Below are 18,975 nucleotides of genomic sequence, written 5' to 3' on the forward strand. Positions count from 1 at the left end.
TAAATTGATGTATATTAATAATAATGCTGTTTCATACAACTCAATAGCAAAAAAACAAAACCAAAAACAATTCAATTAAAACATGGGCAAAGGAACCAAATAAACATTTTTTCAAAGAGAAATACAGATGGCCAACAGATGCACAAAAAGATGCTTAGATCCCTGATCACCACGGAGACACAAATCAAAACAGCGATGAGCTATAAACTCACACTTATTAGCATGGCTTTTATCAAAAAGATGAGATAATATGTGCTAGAGAAGATATGGAGAAAAGGGAACCCTTGAGCATTGATGGTGGGAATGTAAATTGGTACAGCCACTGTGGAAAACAGTATGGAGGGGCCTCAAAACATCAAAAATAGAATTATTATATGGCCCAGCAAATCTGCTTCTGGGTGTATATCCAAAGGATACAAAATCTTATCTCAAAGTTATCTGTACTCCCATGTTCATCACAGTATTATTCATAATAGCCAAGACATGGAAACAATCTAACATATTTTTATATAACAAATTATTATTTAGTCATAAAAAAGAATGAAGCCCTGTCATTTGCAACAACATGGATGGATCTTGAAGGAATTATATCAAGTAATATAAATCAAATAGAGACAGACAATTACTGTATGATCTCACTTTTATGTGGAATCTATAAAAACTGAAGATAGATACAGAAAATAGATAGGTGGCTGCCACAGGAAGGGGATGGGAGAGTAGGAGAAATGAGTGAAAGTGGTCAAAATGTAAAAATCTGATGGCAAATAAGTCCTGGGGAAACATAATTTGTGGCCCAGTGACTACAGTTATCTGTAATGTATATATATTTGAGTGTTGTGAAGAGAGTAGACAATTTTTTTCACAATAGTAAAAGATGCTTATCAGTTCCCACATTTAATAGTCATACACACAAAAAAGATATTTACAGTTACAAGTCATAATGGAAACATGATTAACCTAACAGTATAAAATAACTACATACAATTTGGGGAGTTAAGTAGAGTGACGTGGTAAGTGGAAGTGCATACATGCATATGTTTTCATCTACTTAGCCAGTTTATGTATTTTGGTGTGCATTTAATCCATTTATATTTAAGGTAATTATCAATGTGTGATCCTATTACCATTTTCTTCATTGTTTTGGGTTAATTCTTTGTAGGTCTTTTCCTTCTCTTGTGTTTCCTGCCAAGAGAAGTTCCTTTAAAATTTATTGTAAAGCTGGTTTGGTGATGCTGAATTCTCTTAACTTTTGCTTGTCTGGAAAGCTTTTGATTTCTCCACCAAATCTGAACAAGAGTCTTGCTGAGTAGAGTATTCTTGGTTGTAGATTCTTCCCTTTCATCATTTTAAATATAGCATGCCATTCTCTTCTGTTGAAGGGAATTTCTGTTGAGTTTCTGTTGAGAAATCAGCTAAAAATCTTATGGGAATTCTCTTGTATGTTGTCATTTTCCCCATTACTTTTTAATATTTTACCTTTGTTTTTACTTTGTCAGTTTGATTACATTGTGTCTTGGTGTATTCCTCCTCAGGTTTATCCTGCCTGGGACTCTCTGCACTTCCTGGATTGGTTGACTATTTCTTTTCCCATATTAGGTAAGTTTTCAACTAAAACCATCTCTTCAAATATTTTCTCGGATCCTTTCTCTCTCTCTTCTCCTTCTGAGACCCCCATAATGCAAATGTTGGTGCACTTAACATTGTCCCAGAGGACTCAGGCTGACTTCATTTTTTTTTTTTTCATTTTTTTTTTCTATATTCTGTTTTACAGCAGCGATCTCCACATTCTGTCTTCCAGGTCACTTATCTGTTCCTCTGCCTCAGTTATTCTTCTACTTATTCCTTCTAGTGTATTGTTCATCTCTGTTTTGTTTGTTTAGTTCTTCTAGGTCTTTTGTAAACATTTCTTACATCTGCTTCATTTTTTCCCCAAGATTCTGAATCATCTACACTATCATTATTTTGAATTCTTTTCCTGGACCTAGCTCCACTTCAGTTATTTTTCTGGGGTTTTATCTTGTTCTTTCATCTGGGAGACAATTATTTGCCTTTTCATTTCAGTTAACTTTTGTGGTTGTGGTTTTCATTCAAGAGGCTTCAGGATTGTAGTTCTTCCTGCTTCTTCCTTCTGACCTCAGGTGAATGAGGCTGATGTGAGGGACTGGTGGTGGGGAAAACTGGGTCTTATTCTTGTGGGCTGGGTAAAATTTTAATCCAATTATCAGCTGATGGGACAGGTGGGGCTAGTATTTTGGCCTGGGGCAACCCAGCCTTGGAGTCTACAGGCTCTATGGTAGGTCTAATGCCTCTTCCAAGAGGGCTCACTTGCCAAGGAACACCTCCCAGGACTGCTGCTGCCAGTGCCCCTGTCCCCACAGTGAGCCACTGACAACCCACACCTCCACAGGAGACCCTCCAACACTAGCAGGTAGGTCTGGTTCTGTCTCCTATAGGGTCACTGCTCTTTTCCCCTGAGTCCTGGTGTATGCAAGAGTTTGCTTGTGCCCTCCAAGAGTGGATTATCTATTTCTTCCAGTCCTGCGGAAATCCTGTAATCAAATCCTGCTGGCCTGCAAAGTCAGATTCTCTGTGGATTCCTAGTCCCTTTCCTGGATTCCCATATTGGGAAGACTGACATAGAGCTCAGAACCCTCACAACAGAGGGAGAACTTCTTAAGTATTCTTCTTCTCCAGTTTGTGGGTCACCCATCCAGAAGGTATGGGATTTGATTTTATCACGACTGTATCCCCTTCTATTGTCTCACTGCAGCCTCTCCTTTGTCTTTGAACATGGGGTATCTTTTTTGGTGAGTTCTAGCATCCTCCTGTTAATGGCTGTACAACAGCTAGTTGTGATCTTGGTCTTCTTACAGGAGGAGATGAGCACATGTCCTTCTACTCCACCATCTTGATACTCACGTCCATCAAGTCAGTGATGCCATCCAGCCATCTCATTCTCTGTTGTCCCCTTCTCCTCCTGCCCCCAATCCCTCCCAGCATCAGAGTCTTTTCCAATGAGTCAACTCTTCGCATGAGGTGGCCAAAGTACTGGAGTTTCAGCTTTAGCATCATTCCTTCCAAAGAACACCCAGGGCTGATCTCCTTCAGAATGGACTGGTTAGATCTCCTTGCAGTCCAAGGGACTCTCAAGAGTCTTCTCCAACACCACAGTTCAAAAGCATCAATTAATTGATATGTATACATATATATATATGTATATATATATAACATACATACTGTTGTTGTTGTTTGGTCACCCAGTTGTGTCCAACTCTTGGTGACCCCGTGAACCACAATGCGCCAGGCCTCTCTGTCCCTCACTATCTCCCAAAGTTTGCCCAAGTTCATATCCATTAAATCAGTGATGCCTTCCAGCCATCTCATCCTCTGACACCCTCTTCTCCTTCTCCCCTCAATCTTTCCCAGCATCAGGGACTTTTCCAATGAATCAGCTGTTAGCATCAGCCGTTCACATATATATGTATGTATATATATATATAAATATATAGGGCTTCCCATGTGGTTCTAGTGGTAAAGAAACTACCTGCCATGCAGGACACAGAAGAGACTTAGGCTGGATCCCTGGGTCTGGAAGACCCCCTGCAGGAGGGCACGGCAACCCACTTGCCTGGAAAATCCTATGCACAGAGGAGCCTGGTGGGCTACAGTACATAGGGTCTCCAAGAGTCTGATACGACTGAAGTGACTTAGCACCAGCACCACACACACACACACACATGTGCATATATACATACATACGTGTGTGTGTGTGTGTGTGTGTGTGTGTGTGTGTGTGTGTGTGTGTGTGAGGCTTCCCAGGTAGTTCAGTGGTAAAGAATTCATCTGCCAAGCAGGAGATGCAGGTTCAATCCCTGGGTCAGCAAGATCCCCTGGTAAAGGAAACGGCAACCTACTCCAGTATTCTTGCCTGGGAAATCCCAAGGACAGAGGAGTCTGGCAGGCTACAGTACATGGGGTTGTGAAGAGCTGGACATGGGTTAGTGACTTAACATATATTTACTTCCAAAGTAAATATATATATAATGTATAAATACATATATATTTAATATAATTTAATTGTAGTTATTAATTGACTGTTGTTAGTTGATATTAATATATATTTAGTATATATATATATATATATATATTAAAAGACTTCCCTGGTGGCTCAGACAGTAAAGTGTCTGTCTACAAAGTGACAGACCTGGGTTCAATCCCTGGGTTGGGAAGGTTCCCTGGAGAAGGAAATGGCAACCCACTCCAATACTCTTGCCTTGAAAATCCCATGGACGGAGGAACCTGGTGCAGGCTACTATCCATGGGGTCGCAAAAAGTCGGGCATGACTCTTACATAGATAGATATATATATAAAATATATATAACATTTATATATTATGTAATATATATATATTTACTTTGGAAGGGGTAGAGAGGGGGACAAATGGTGTAAGGGTGGGCTCTGGGCACCGAGATTATAAAGATAACACAGAAGTCTGGGACATGACCAGATCTGGGATGGGCTTCTCGATTTCCACTAGTAGGCATTCAACACTGCTACAATTTTTTTTTTTTTAATTCAATGCCTAGATAGCTTCCTGATTAGTTTGCCATAACTCAAGGAGAAATTCTGATGATATCTGTTTTCTTCATGACTTCTATTCTTCTAGCTTCCTCAGCAGCTGTCTCACCTCCCTGGGTATTCCCTTAGCTAATGTCCATGCACACCTCCAGGGGCCATTTTTCCAATCTCTGTGCCTCTTCATCCCTCCCCACCTGTCAAACGGCTGTCTTGCAAACATGCCGCCTTCCCTGATGCCTCAATGCTGTTCCCTCTGCCCTTTTTTTTCATTTTGACACTGTAGTTTTTATTTCTACAAGTTTGAGTGGGTCTATTTATATCTCTCATGTCTTTTTAACCTTTGCAACATACAGAAAAGTTACAGTAGTTTCTTTTAAATGTCCTTGTTTGCTATTTCATGCCACTTTTAATCAGTTTTAATTGATTTATTATGTCATATTTCCCTGCCTCTTTGCATGCTTGGTCATTTTTTCCACTTTATTGAGATATAATTAACACGTCACACTGTGTAAGTTTGTGTATCATTAGTTGATTTGATACACTTATATACTGCAAAATGATTACCATGATAGCATCACTTAACATCTCCATTATATCACATAATTAGCAATGCCTGGTAATTTTGGATTGGATGCCAGACACTGCAAAAAATTTTAACTCTTTGGGTGCTGGATACTTTTGTATTCCTGTAAATATTCTTGAGCTTTCTTCTGGATTCAGTTAAGTCACTGGAAACAATTTGATCTCTTTACTCTTTTAAGGTGCTTCTTAGGTGGGACCACACCATGTTTGGTCTAGTGCTAAATATTCCCTACAAGTGAAGTAAGACCTTTCCTAATACTCAACACCCTGTGATTATGAGGTTTCCAGTCTAGCTGGAAAAACAAGCACTAATCCTTGTCCTTGTGAGAGTACTGCTCCTTCTAGTCCTTCTGGGTCATTTTTTTTTTTTCCCTCAGTCGTCAGGGCATTACCTCAGAGGCATACAGAACAGGACTTAGCTGAACAGGGATTCTGCACTCTTTGGAGCTCTCCCTCTGTACAGTGCTCTGCTCTCTGGGTTCTCTGGTGAACCCAAGTTGCTTCAGTATCCCCAGATTCAGCTCCACCTCCTCAACTCAGGGTCCTACTGAAGCCCACCTGGTGCCCCTACCTCTGCCATAGCCCACAAACTCTCTTTAGGCAGTGAGCTGGCAATTACACAGCTCGTGTTGTTTCCTATCTCTCAAAGATCACTCTAGTTCATTGCTTGATGTCTATTATCTCAAAACAATGTCCCTTCATATACAGATATTTTGTTCTTCCAGGCAGAAAGAAGCACAAGGTATGAAAGTGGTTGGAACAGGTGTGCTTCACAGGGCAGGACTCTACATTATACTTTATTCTTTGTACCTTTAGTACCTGACACACAGCAGGTGCTCAATATGTGTGTAGAGTGAATGAAAGATGGCCCAACTTCTTGAACAGTTGGGATCTAGGAATTTTTTAAAAGACAGCACTGAAACCCTGACTGTAAGACAGCAGTCTACTTTATCTCTCTCTTGGTCCCTTTCATGCACTTTCTCCTCTGGTCTGCATGAGCTTTTTGGAGTGCCCACAAATACCCTCTCTTATCTTTTTCAGCATCCAACTCATCTTTCAAGGTCCAACAGAATTTCCATCCTCTATAAAACTTGTCTTGCCAAGTGTTTTCTTTCTACTTTAAAACCAAGAAAGGTATTGCATTTCATGTGCTGACTTGTATTGTTTCATTTATGTGTATGCCTTTTGTTCTCCCTCACTACACTGAAGGGGTCGGGGACAATATGGTTTCTGTCACTTATTCAATGTTCATGAAATACAATGTGTTTGGTGACTATATCAAATACACTGTCCTTTGGATCCTATAAGAAATGTAGGAGAACTATACAAACAGCATCCTGTCTCTCTCTGTAACTTGTCATCTGCAAGAGAACGGTGAAAGGAATAAGACTCTTAAAATAATCACACTGCTACCTGGAAAAGATACCTGTTGTTTGTCCACATCATCTCCTCCCTTTTTTGTCACAATTATTACTTCCCCTTTGGGGACCCAAAGTCTACCTCTGCAATCTCAAGGGGAATATCCTTCAGTGCTCTTCACCTTCCTCTGGTCTAAGGATGGTCATGAAACCAAAAAGGGTTAGGCCAATCTAACTCTCTCTTAGAGTAACAGAGCAAACAAAAGGCCATGGTTGAGATAGATCCATCCCAGAAGAGATTCTGAAAGGACTCCTGTCACTGGATCCCTTAAGCAGCCCTGGTTTGAATCCTTTCAGAGAATTAGGTGTTCATCTACCCTATATCCTTTCAAATAAATCCCTTTCTTCCTTAAAGTAGCCAAAATTGGTTTGCCCGCTTGCAAACAAAGAACCCAAACTAAAAAGTTTTTGTCTCTTAATTCATTTAGGCCTAGGACATGGCACATAGTTTTTAGCTTTCTCTTGGGTGGGAGAAATCATATCCACAAATACCAAAGGTAGGCAATTGTTCATACCTAAAGTAACCTAGCTATGTAGATATTGGTGAAACATTACTCTCCAATCTTCTGGTGAAACAAATTTCTAGGATTGTACTAATCCTAAAGCTAAAAGTTACAGATCCAAGAACCTGGAGGCAGCTTAGCACCAAGCAAGAAGCATTTACTGCACACATTTTTATGAGTCTCATTTTCCATTTAGATACTCATTTTCTCCACATATTTTCAATTCATGAATCTCACCCTTTAAAAATTCAAAAACAATCAATTTTTCTTTAAATATATGAATCTCAAATCCACTTTCAGGTGTTACAGTTAGCTTTCCACTTTCTCATAGTGTAAAAAACATGGGTTTTAGTCCTATCATTAGAAATTGTTTGGTCTTTATTTAGTCAAGATAATTGAACTATGGTCACTATTTGCACAAGAATCTAAGGTACTGTAGGGCTGGAATTGTATTTCAAGTGTCTTGCGTGATGCATCTCATTCAGCGGCAGGATCACAGTAATATGCCTATTAATTTATTAACTTAAATCAGTGCTTTAATATAACTATTAACTTTGCATTTTCTCAAGAGCAAGAATTTTGTAATTCAATGGGTAATCCAGTTAATTCTGGGCACAAATACATGCTTTTCCTAAAAATGTTTTAATACCCTCAAGCAAAGACTTTTACAGTTACGCTGCACTCTGTACACTGTAACTAGTGCAGTGGCTTCTAATAATCCTGTTTGGATCCACTTAAGATTTAAAAATCCCTTCACTCCTACCAGGCCTCCATTTAAAACATCATATTGTTTGTCTCCAATGCGGGTTTCCGTGTGATGATAGCGACAGATCTGCCCTCAGAGCCAAGGCCGGAGGCCAAGAGGAGGTGGACTCGCTCCTGCGCCCGAGGCCATGCGCGCATCGCTGGCCTCCCCAGTTCTGGGACCCGACACGCGACCGCAAGGGCTGGGCGCCCCTCCTGCTTCCTGTGACGAGAAAATAAGCCCAGGGCCAGCAAGGCGCGGACCCCGCCGGCGCCCCTGCGCCTCCTCCCACAAACCGCAGCCCGGTAACCGCGCGCAGAAGGATCCCCTCCGCCAAGTCTGTTCCCAACCCCGTCTCTGCCCAGGGCGCCCAGCATCAGAGGAGGGGTATGCGGGCCGGTGGCTCGCCACCTGCCACTGAGCACTCACGTCCTCCATACTGCCGGCCGCCGGAGGCCGCAGCCGGGCCGCCCAGCCTCCGCACCTGAGCCCGCGCCGCCTTCCGGGACACGCCCTGGGACCCACCCTTTGCTTTCAATTGGCCGAAGCGTAGAGGCGGGCCCCTCCTCCTCGCTCCAGGGCCCTGCTTCCGGCGGCAGTCCCAGGCCCGCCCCTCGCCCTCGATTGGCAGAGGGGCAGGAGTGATTGGTCCCGCCTCTTGCTTACTATTGGTAGACTCTGAGGGGGCTGATCCAATACCTCGATCCCGAATGGCCAAGGAGAAAGGGGGAGTGACCCTTCCCGAAGTCCCTCCCTGGGAGGCCGCTGGCTCTGGGAACGCTGCGGTGCCTACGGACTGCGAAACCTGCGCTAGTGTCCTAGGTTGGCCAGAGATTTGGGCGCTAATGGATGCGTTCTAAGTCCAATAATTGAACTACTTTTGGCCGTCAGCTGCTTCTTTATAAAGCATTATTTTTTCTCGGCTTTCTTTAGTTATTGTTTGCAGCGTAGACCTGTGCATAGGACCCGCGGTAGAATCCCAGGTTTTCATTGATAGCACAAAACTCCACCATCAGAGGAACACAAACAGAATAAAAACTGTTTTCGAGGACACAGTTAATGATTTCACCAGTGGGAAAGGAGGAAATAAGGGGTTTTTTTTTTTTTGGGGGGGGGGGGTTGGACTTTTTATTCCAAGTGAAATTGAACAAGAAATTTTATGGCATTTTTCTGAGACTACACTATCGTTTGTTAAAACGTGAAAGTGACGTTGTTCAGTCGTATCTGACTCTTTGCGACCCCGTGGACTGTAGCCTACCAGGCTCCTCCGACCATGGGATTCTCCAGGCAAGAATACTGGAGCGGGTTGCTGTTTCCTTCTCCAGGGGAACTCCCAGCCCAGGGATCAAACCCAGGTCTCCCGCATTGGAGGCAGACGCTTTAACCTCTGAGCTACCAGGGAAGCCTGGTTAAAGTGTTAAGAAAGTTAAAAATGTTGTCAATATCAGCCCCCATTCTATTGTTATATTGTAGTAATAAACTTTCATACTTTTTAATGCTTATTTGTACATTGTGTATGGTGTAATCTTGTTTATACCATTGTTGAAATAAAATTATTTACGTATCAGCCAAGAAAAAGATGGAAGAGCAAGCAGATCAAGCCAGTCAATCCTAAAGGAAATCAACCTGAATATTCATTGGAAAGACTGATGCTGAAGCTGAAGCTCCAACAGTTTGGTCACCTGGTGTGAAGAGCCGACTCATTAGAAAAGATTCTGTTGCTGGAAAAGATTGAGAGCAGGAGGAGAAGGGGGCAACAGAGGGTGAGATGGTTGGATGGCATCACCAACTTGATAGCTATGAGTTTGAACAAATTCAGGGATGTAGTGAAGGACAGGGTAGCCCAGCTTTCTGCTGTCCATGAGGTCACAGACAGTTGAACTTAGCAACTGAGCAACAACAAAATAAAAGATGAACTTTTGATCTTTAAAATCTCAAGGCAACTTTAAATCTGTAAAGTTTTCTGAGACACTATGAATTATATCTCAAGAGCTTTGTCTAGAAGTGCATTTCCCCTCAACATTGTATTTTAAAAGTTTTCAAACCTGGGAAACTTTGAAAAACTAGTACGGAGAACACCTATGTATCTCTCACATTGATTCAACAATGGTTAACATTATCTCAACAGTTAGTTGCTTTGTGTGAGGATTCGTGCTTATGTGTGTGTCACATGTTTTTAAATTGAACCATCTGAAAGTAGAGTCCAAAATGAAGCTGTTTCTAGATAGTTCATTGCCTAAAAGGAAGGATATTTTCATGTTAACTGCAGGTTTCCCTGGTGGCTCAGATGGTAAAGAATCCACCTGCAAGAGACCTGGTTTCCATCTCTGGTTGGGAAGATCTCCAGGAGAAGGGAATGGCAACCCACTCCACTATTCTTGCCTGGAGAATTCCATGGACAGAGGAGCCTGGCAGGCTCCAGACCATGGGGTCACAAAGAGTTGATCACAACTGAGCGACTTTCACTTTCCTTTTTAACTATAATGATATGATTATACTTAAGGAAACCAATAGTAATTCCATATTTGCAAATCCATGGCAAAAATTTCCAAATTGTCCTGCAAATGTATCTTTTGCTGCTTCCCTTCACCCAACCACATAGGATCCAATTGTCAGGAAAGAGTGTAATCTCCTCAGTTCTGTCACACCACAGCAAAGGTTTGAACAGTGGACCAGTGTTACAGCTCCATTACAGCTCAGAGTTTTATCCCTGAGGTGTACAAACAAAGGATAGTACACCCTCGAGGTGTGAGGGCAGACGGAACCCAAAGGAGAAGCCCCAGCCCATCTTAGCTCCCTCTTTATAAATGTTTTGTCTCCTCATCCTCTGAGCCTGTACTATGCAAACTAGGGCTAGCCAGGAAGGGGGTGTGTTTGTTTCACCTGAGGTTCTCATTCCAGTCTGCGTATTTTTCCTTTGTTCTCTTTGTATGGGCTTTTCCCTTTCTTTGTCTTTTTCCCACCACCACTTTAGACTCCTTTTTCCAGTTCTGCTGCTGCTGCTGCTGCTGCTGCTGCTGCTAAGTCGCTTCAGTCGTGTCCGACTCTGTGCGATCCCATGGACAGCAGCCCACCAGGCTCCCCTGACCCTGGGATTCTCCAGGCAAGAACACTGGAGTGGGTTGCCATTTCCTTCTCCAATGCAGGAAAGTGAAAAGTGAAAGTGAAGTCGCTCAGTCGTGTCCGACTCTTGTGATCCCATGGACTGCAGCCTACCAGGCTCCTCCGCCCATGGGATTTTCCAGGAAAGAGTACTGGAGTGGGGTGCCATTGCCTTCTCCTATTCTAACTACCTAAAATTCCCTCCTCAAGAGATGGGAGGCCCAATTCCTTGGGAAGAGGGGCACCGAGGTCTCTCTGGCTACTTCGTGCTAAGCTGGGTCGGCAAGGGGCATTGGACCTTCCCTCTTGCTAGTCTCAAGCCTCAGAGTCCTCGTAGTGGTATCCATCTAAGAGTGAGTGATAGATGTTTTCTGCAGTTGGTGTAGTTTTATATATCCTTATTGAACTAGCACTGCATTTTGTAGCTTGTTGACCTGATCAGAGACAAAATGAGTTAAATAACTGATACTACATGGAACAATTATAAGCAGTATCAATATGGTGCTAACAGGGGTTAGTAGGGATATTAGTCAACTCCAAATCCTCCCTCACCGGGAGAAAGATCCCCAAGGAGAGATTATAGACACCCTGAGGACTCTCCAGCTCGTTCTTTGAGATCCTGTAGAATATGAATATTTTTCTTGAGGACTGTGAGACTTTCTTCTTGTGGCAACAGTTAGCCTCTATGGTCTTTAAATTGGAGACTACTGCATATCCGGCTCTTCTTTTTCCATCTAAGACAAAGCTGCTTCTATCAATGTATCAGACTTCCTCAGGATTAGTCAGAGGATCTTCAGTTCAGTTCAGTTCAGTTGCTCAGTCGTGTCCAACTCTTTGCGACCCCATGAATTGCAGCACGCCAGGCCTCCCTGTCCATCACCAACTCCCGGAGTTCACTCAGACTCACGTCCATCGAGTCAGTGATGCCATCCAGCCAGCTCATCCTCTGTCGTCCCCTTCTCCTCCTGCCCTCAATCCCTCCCAGCATCAGGGTCTTTTCCAATGAGTCAACTCTTCGCATGAGGTGGCCAAAGTACTGGAGCTTCAGCTTTAGCATCATTCCTTCCAAAGAAATCCCAGGGCTGATCTCCTTCAGAATGGACTGGTTCGATCTCTTTGCAGTCCAAGGGACTCTCAAGAGTCTTCTCCAACACCACAGTTCAAAAGCATCATTCTTCGGCGCTCAGCCTTCTTCACAGTCCAACTCTCACATCCATACATGACCACTGGAAAAACCATGGCCTTGACTCGACGGACCTTAGTCGGCAAAGTAATGTCTCTGCTTTTGAATATGCTATCTAGGTTCAGTCAGTCCCTTTCAGGGTTTTGTCCAATGGTCCAAAGTTTCTAGGCAACAGTGAAAGGTGAGAGAGCCCTCAGGGGTAGGCAGGAAGGTAGCTGAGTTAAGAGTCTCACAAGGGGATATAGTCAGGCCTGGATTTTCATCAGCACTACTTGATATCTGAGGATCCTTTGATCGGATTTCCATAAATGGCCTTTCCCATTCAGGAGTTGTTTCACTTGGTGGCTGGTAAAAATAGTTTTCCCCCAAGAGAGAGTTTTGAAGCATCTTCTATCAGGACTGCAGTAGCTGCAAGATTTCAAAGGCATGGAGGCCAGCCTCAGTGGTTGGGTCAAACCTCTTGGATAAGTAAGCTACTTGCTGGGGCTCAGGTCCCAACCTTTGACTTAACACTTCCAAGCCTATTCCATCCTTCTCGTGGACATATAGTTGGAATGCTTTTTCTGGGTCTGGCAACCTCAAGGTGGGTGCTTGAGTTAAGGCTTATACACTAAAGTAGCCTCTACCTCCTTTTGAGGAGTTCCCCTCGTCAATGGGATTGAATCATCCAGTTCCTTTAAGCTGCCTATAAGGGCTGGGCAATAGACCATAGTTGGATATCCAGATTCTACAATATCCGGTTAGCTCACTATTGTTTTAGAGTTGTGAGGGAAGGAAACTGCAGGATTCTTTGTTCTCGGTGGGTGGACAGCCTCCTGGACCCATGCATAATCTGAACTCCCAAGTAAGTAACCCTTGTCTGGACCATCTATGCCTTAGCACAACAGACTTTATATCCCCTCTTTGCCAAAAAGTTTAGAATTTGAATCACATTTTATTGGGCATTTCCCTCATCTACAGATTAGGTCATCTACATATAGTAATATTTTCCCATTTGGTCCCAGATCCAGATCTAGGAAATCACAGCTAAGAGCCTGTGCAAACAGGTGGGGACTATCTCTGAACCGCTGATGTAATAATGTTCAGGTTATTTGTTGTTTTTCTCCTGGAGTCTCCCATTGATTTTGGTCTCTCCCTATTGGAGAGGGAGTAACGGGTTCCTCAGCAGTAACCAGAAGCTGTAGGGCTCTAGGGGCTGAAAATCTTCCCATCACAAGGGTGGTTCCCAGCTTAGTGAGTATATCTCTTCCCAATAAGGGAGTAGGACACTCAGGGACCACCAGAAACTGGTGGGAAAATATTTGTCCATCCCAGTAACAAAGAAGTGCTCACATGACTTTTTTTGTAATTGTTGTCCTGTAGCACCCAAAATGGTATAGGTTTGGGGGGAGAAGGCTCTGGAGTAGGAAGTCAGGATAGAGTGGGTAGCCTCTGTGTCAACCAAAAGAATTCTTGGATGTACCTGCCACATCCAGTTGTACCCTTGGCTCCAGCCCTGTGATGGTTATCTGTGATAGGCAGGCTGGCTTGAGTGGGCCACTTCAGTCCTGTTGAACCATCGTGAGGGAAGGCTTGGCACTCAACCTTGAGACTGTACTGCCCAGTGTCCCAATTGACAGCATTTGTAGCAAGTTGTTTTAGGAAGCTTTCCATGATTTGGACAATCTTTGGCCCAATGTCCTGCCTGTCTACAGATTAGGTATTCATATTGTGCCTTGTCCTTCAAAGACTTGGGGTTTGCCATAGCACTTCCCTGGAGGGCATCCAACACCTGGGCATGCCTAGTCTCTCTTTCTCTCCCTTTGCTGGGCCTTGGCTTCCCTCTTATGTTCTGTTATAAAAGGTATTGGTGGCCATCTGGACCATCTTGTCTAAAGTGGCAGCAAGGTTCTCCTGCTGTAGCTGTTGAAGCTTTATCCTTGTATCTGATGCATATTAGGACAAGAATTTGTCCTTTAAAATCACCTGTCTCTTGTAAGAGTGTCAGTCCAGATTGGTAAACTTTTGGAGGGCCTCTTTTAGCCTTTCCAGAAAGGCAATCAGGTTCTTGTTGGGCTCCTGAGTTGTTGCTGAGACTGGGCACAGCACCACAACTAATATGCTTCCTACTATATCCATGGGTGGACTTCCTTAGGGATGAGTCTTTCTGAAGCTTATCCTACCCAGTAATGTTGCAACCTGGGAGCTGGGCATACCTGGGTCAGAGTGCAGATCCAGGCAGGTTGAAGCACGTCAACCTCCTGGAGATCGAATCCCCGGGCAGGTCAAGGCATATCGGCCTCTGAGGGTCAACCTCTTGGGCCCCCTGGGATGGAGTTGGGTGTCTCCAACGTCTTCAGCATAACTAGTGCTGGGTAGGATTAAGAGGTTGTAATCTTAACTCATTGTCAGTTTGTCCACCATGATATAAAGCAATCTAAGCCTGTGCCCTGAGACTGGGAACCTGGCAAAACAGCCACAAGGCTAATTCTCTTAACCCTTGTGTGGGAATGTAAGTCCCTGATTCCCTCCCCTAGTCTTCCATAAGAGAAACATTTCATTGTCATAGATCCACTCTAGGTAATAACAGAAGTAATGATAAAGGAGTGGGTTATTGGCTGGGTGGAGTGATGTTGCCTACAGAAGGGGCAGGGTTGTGGTTGTAGGAGTTGAGGCAAAGTGGCCTAAGGACAAAATGACAAGAAGCAACCGACTGATTTTCAATAAAGTGGAGTGGAGATTTGATCCAGGGAGTACATTCACAGCTTGAAGAGAAGGGTGGTAAGGGTTTGGGCTCAAATGGCCTTCATGGCTAACTCCCAAAGTGACAAACATTGTCCCTGGTAGCCCAATTGCCCTTGAAGGGATGCCACCAAAAGATGGACTTCTAGTAGGCATTGTGTGCCTGTCACCCCCAACCCCAACCCCAAGTGCATCCACTGAAAGGTGCTGTTGTTGTCGCACATGTTGTAGGAAACATGGAAGATGAAGGCCTGAATCTCTACAGGGATTGCTTATTATACCATCTTTCCCACACAAGTGCCAGCTATTTTCTTTTATTTATTTTTTTTATTTTATTGAAGGATAGTTGCTTTACAGAATTTTGCTGTTTTCTGTCAAATCTCAACATGAATCAACCATCAGTTCAGTTCAGTTCAGTTCAATTCAGTCGCTCAGTCGTGTCTGACTCTTTGCGACCCCATGAATCGCAGCACGCCAGGCCTCCCTGTCCATCACCAACACCTAGAGCTCACTCAGACTCACGTCCATCGAGTCAGTGATGCCATCCAGCCATCTCATTCTCTGTTGTCCCCCTCTCCTCCTGCCCCCAATCCCTCTCAGCATTAGAGTCTTTTCCAATGAGTCAACTCTTCTCATGAGGTGGCCAAAGTACTGGAGTTTCAGCTTCAGCATCATTCCCTCCAAAGAAATCCCAGGGAAAATCCCAAAGAAATCTCCTTCAGAATGGACTGGTTGGATCTCCTTGCAGTCCAAGGAACTCTCAAGAGTCTTCTCCAACACCACAGTTCAGAAGCATCAATTCTTCAGCACTCAGCTTTCTTCACAGTCCAACTCTCACATCCATACATGACCACTGGAAAAACCATAGCCTTGACTAGACACACCTTTGTTGGCAAAGTAATGTCTCTGCTTTTCAATATGCTATCTAGGTTGGTCATAACTTTTCTTCCAAAGAGTAAGCGTCTTTTAATTTCATGGCTGCAGTCACCATCTCCAGTGATTTTGGAGCCCCAAAAAATAAAGTCTGACACTGTTTCCACTGTTTTCCCATCTTTTTCCCATGAAGTGATGGGACCAGATGCCATGATCTTTGTTTTCTGAATGTTGAGCTTTAACCCAAGTCTTTCACTCTCCAGTTTCACTTTAATCAAGAGGCTTTTAGTTCCTCTTCACTTTGTGCCATAGGGGTGGTGTCATCTGCATATCTGAGGTTATTGATATTTCTCCCAGCAATCTTGATTCCAGCTTGTGCTTCTTCCAGTCCAGCGTTTCTCATGATGTACTCTGCATAGAAGTTAAATAAGCAGGGTGACAATATACAGCCTTGACGTACTCCTTTTCCCAGGTACACATATAACCCTTCCCTTTTGGAACTCCTTATTTTTTGATTGTCCTGCCAGAAGATTGTAGAGGCAACATTGTTGTCCCAGACAGGGCTCACAAAAAGAGCATGAGACAGGAAGGAAGGGGGCCGGGCACAACTTTTGAGAGAATGACATAACCCAAGAACATAACATAAACCAATTAAATCAAATGAGTCCAAGAGGGCAGACAAGTTGACTTCAACTAAGCCTTGATCCTCAATCTTCCAGTTAAAATGACACACCCAGAGGTGCCAGGACAGTTCCAAGGCATTTATCAAAAGACAAAGAGTGGGCAGTTCCCCAATAGTTGGAATGATCTTCCCACTTATTAGCATATGAAGTTACCCAGCCCTTAAAAACTAACCACACCACATTTCACAGCCACCACACTTAGCCTCTGAGATTGCTCACACTCTGTGGAGTGTGTTTCTCTCTGATTCCGAACAAATCTACCTCTTACCTATCCCTGTGTCTCTCATCGAATTCTTTCTGCAATGAGACATCAAGAACCTGAGCTTCATTAGGCCCTGAAACCAGACACCCTGGGTTTTGGCCAGGCTGGAATCCTGGTAGGACATGACTGAGCAACTAAGCACAACACAGCACAGAGTCCCGGTCACATGGATTCAAGTGATGTGATTCCAGTCTTAGGTAAATGGTTTCAAGCAAAACTTTTGGAAATGGAAAGATGATGACCTGCCCAATACTTTGTAAACAGTGCTATAGATGAAGAGAGGAGCTGAAGGACGGGAAGAAAAAGCAGTGGGAAGAACATGCCAAAGAATCCCCTTCATAACCTGCTGGAAAAACTGCTAGATGCCTGACCTGTGCCCACAGCTTTCATTGGCCTGATCCTTGAGACAAAGGAAATTAAGGAGAGAAGAACTCTCACTTGCTTGGGCAACAGTTACTAGGGCACAGCAGATAGTGGAGCCTTCAGGACACATTGGGTTGTAGCCCCTACCAGAGTCCCACAATTGTGCCCACTGTTTGCAGAAGGTTTGAGGAAACAAGAAATGAGAGATTGTAAAAGAATTGATTTTGTTAGCCATATGTCCTTGCAGCCATAGGGGTGAAGACTTCTTACCTTAACTGGAGGTCTTCTGCAATCTGAGACTGAGCCGTATGAGCTTTCTGCTGAGTTTGTGTTTGCTGTCCTGGTTTCCAGCACGCTGGGCTTCTTGTCACTTCCCCTGCACTGGGTTTCTTTTTCTGCAGTTTCCACAGCATCAACTTTTGTCAAGTTGGGCTTCTGCTGTGCTTTGTCTCTGCCTCACTGGAGCCGAGCCAAGGTTACTTCAGCTAGATAACATCCAGGTCATAGCACCAGATATGTAGGGAGAGTGTATAATTTCCTCAGTTCTGTCTCATTGCAGCAAAGATCTGAAACAGTGGACCAGTGGTACAGCTTGGTTACAGCTCAGAGTTTTATTCCACAAGCAAAGTACACCCTCAAGGTGTGAGTGCAGGGTGACACCAAAAGAGAGCCAAGGCCCCAACCCAGCTTGACTTCCTCATTTTATACATTTAGTCTCCTCCCCTCTGAGCCTTCCCTGTGCAAATCAGGGCTAGCCAGGAAGGGGGAGTGTTTGTTTCACCTGAGGTTCTCACTCCGATCTGTGGATTTTTTCTTTGTTCCCTTTACCTGGGCTTTTCCCCTTTGTTTTTTAGCCACCACATTTTGGACTCTTTTTTCTATTCTAACTACTTAACACAATCAAGGTTCACATACAACATTTAGTTATTATGTCAATGTGTACAGTATATTGCTTTCAAGATGGTAGAGCAGAAGGACATGTGCTCATCTTCTCCCATGAGAACTCCAAAAGGGCAACTACCATCAGCAGGAAACTGAAAAACCATCAGCAGGAAAATATTGGATCCCACCAAAAAAAAGATACCTCATGCCCAAGGGGAAAGGAGAGCCCCCAACAAGATGGTAGAAGGGGTGAAATCATATTTAGATTCAAACCTCATGCTTGCCAGAGACACTCAGAGGGTGCAGACAAAACCGTGTGCACCAGGACCCAGGGACCCCACAAGAGACTGAACCAGACCTTCCTTTAAGTGTCTGAGTGTCTCCTGCAGAGGCGTGGGACAGGGGCTCTGGCTGCAGCAGACCTGGGAGGCAAGGCATGTGGCATAACGTCCTCTTGGAGGAGGTGGTCATTAGCCCCACCATAAAGCCTCTGAGCAGAATGCCCACAAACTGGAGAACAATTATACAAAGAAGTTCTTGGAATGTTGCAAAAGTTCTAGGGCCCACAATAGATTTTCCAACATGGAAATCTGGCAAAAGGACTGAGAACCCCAAGGAATTTGACCTTGAAGGCCAGTGGGATTTGATTACAGAACTTCCATAGGACTGTGGAAACAGACTCTTGAAGGGCACAAACAAAACCTTGTGAGCACCAGGACCCAGGCAAAAAAAAAAAAAAAAAAAGCAGTGACCCTACAAAAGAATGAGCCAGACTTTCCTGTGAGTGTCCAGGAGTCTGTGGCAGAGGCATGGGTGACAGTGGCCTGCCACGGGGTCAGGGGCACTGAATACAACATTCCTGAGAGCCGCACATACTGGTATAAGTCCTTTTGAAAGAGGTCACTATTATCACCATTACCCCTATCATAATTGGCCTCAGGCTAAACTACGGAGAAGGAACACAGCACCTCCCCTTCAGCAGAAAATTTGGATTAAAGGTTTACTGAGCATGGTCCCACCCATCAGAGTGAGATTCAGTTTGCCCCACAGCCAGTCTCTCCCATCAGGAAGCTTTCTCA

General features: G+C 43.9%; 1 protein-coding gene across 2 annotated transcripts in view; it reads right to left on the reverse strand.

Annotated features, from left to right (window-relative positions):
* The window catches only part of TMEM192 (transmembrane protein 192), a 31,990-nt gene extending 23,659 nt beyond the window's left edge, over positions 1 to 8,331 (reverse strand). For both annotated transcript variants that reach the window (XM_027980300.3, XM_027980299.3), the window contains exon 1: positions 8,257 to 8,331. In XM_027980300.3, the coding sequence (XP_027836101.1) occupies positions 8,257 to 8,265 (9 nt within the window). In that variant the 5' untranslated portion in view covers positions 8,266 to 8,331. The remainder of the gene's footprint in view (positions 1 to 8,256) is intronic.
* Between the last annotated feature and the right edge of the window lie 10,644 nt (positions 8,332 to 18,975).

Source organism: Ovis aries, chromosome 17 (assembly GCF_016772045.2).
Source record: "Ovis aries strain OAR_USU_Benz2616 breed Rambouillet chromosome 17, ARS-UI_Ramb_v3.0, whole genome shotgun sequence".
NCBI lineage: Eukaryota > Metazoa > Chordata > Mammalia > Artiodactyla > Bovidae > Ovis > Ovis aries.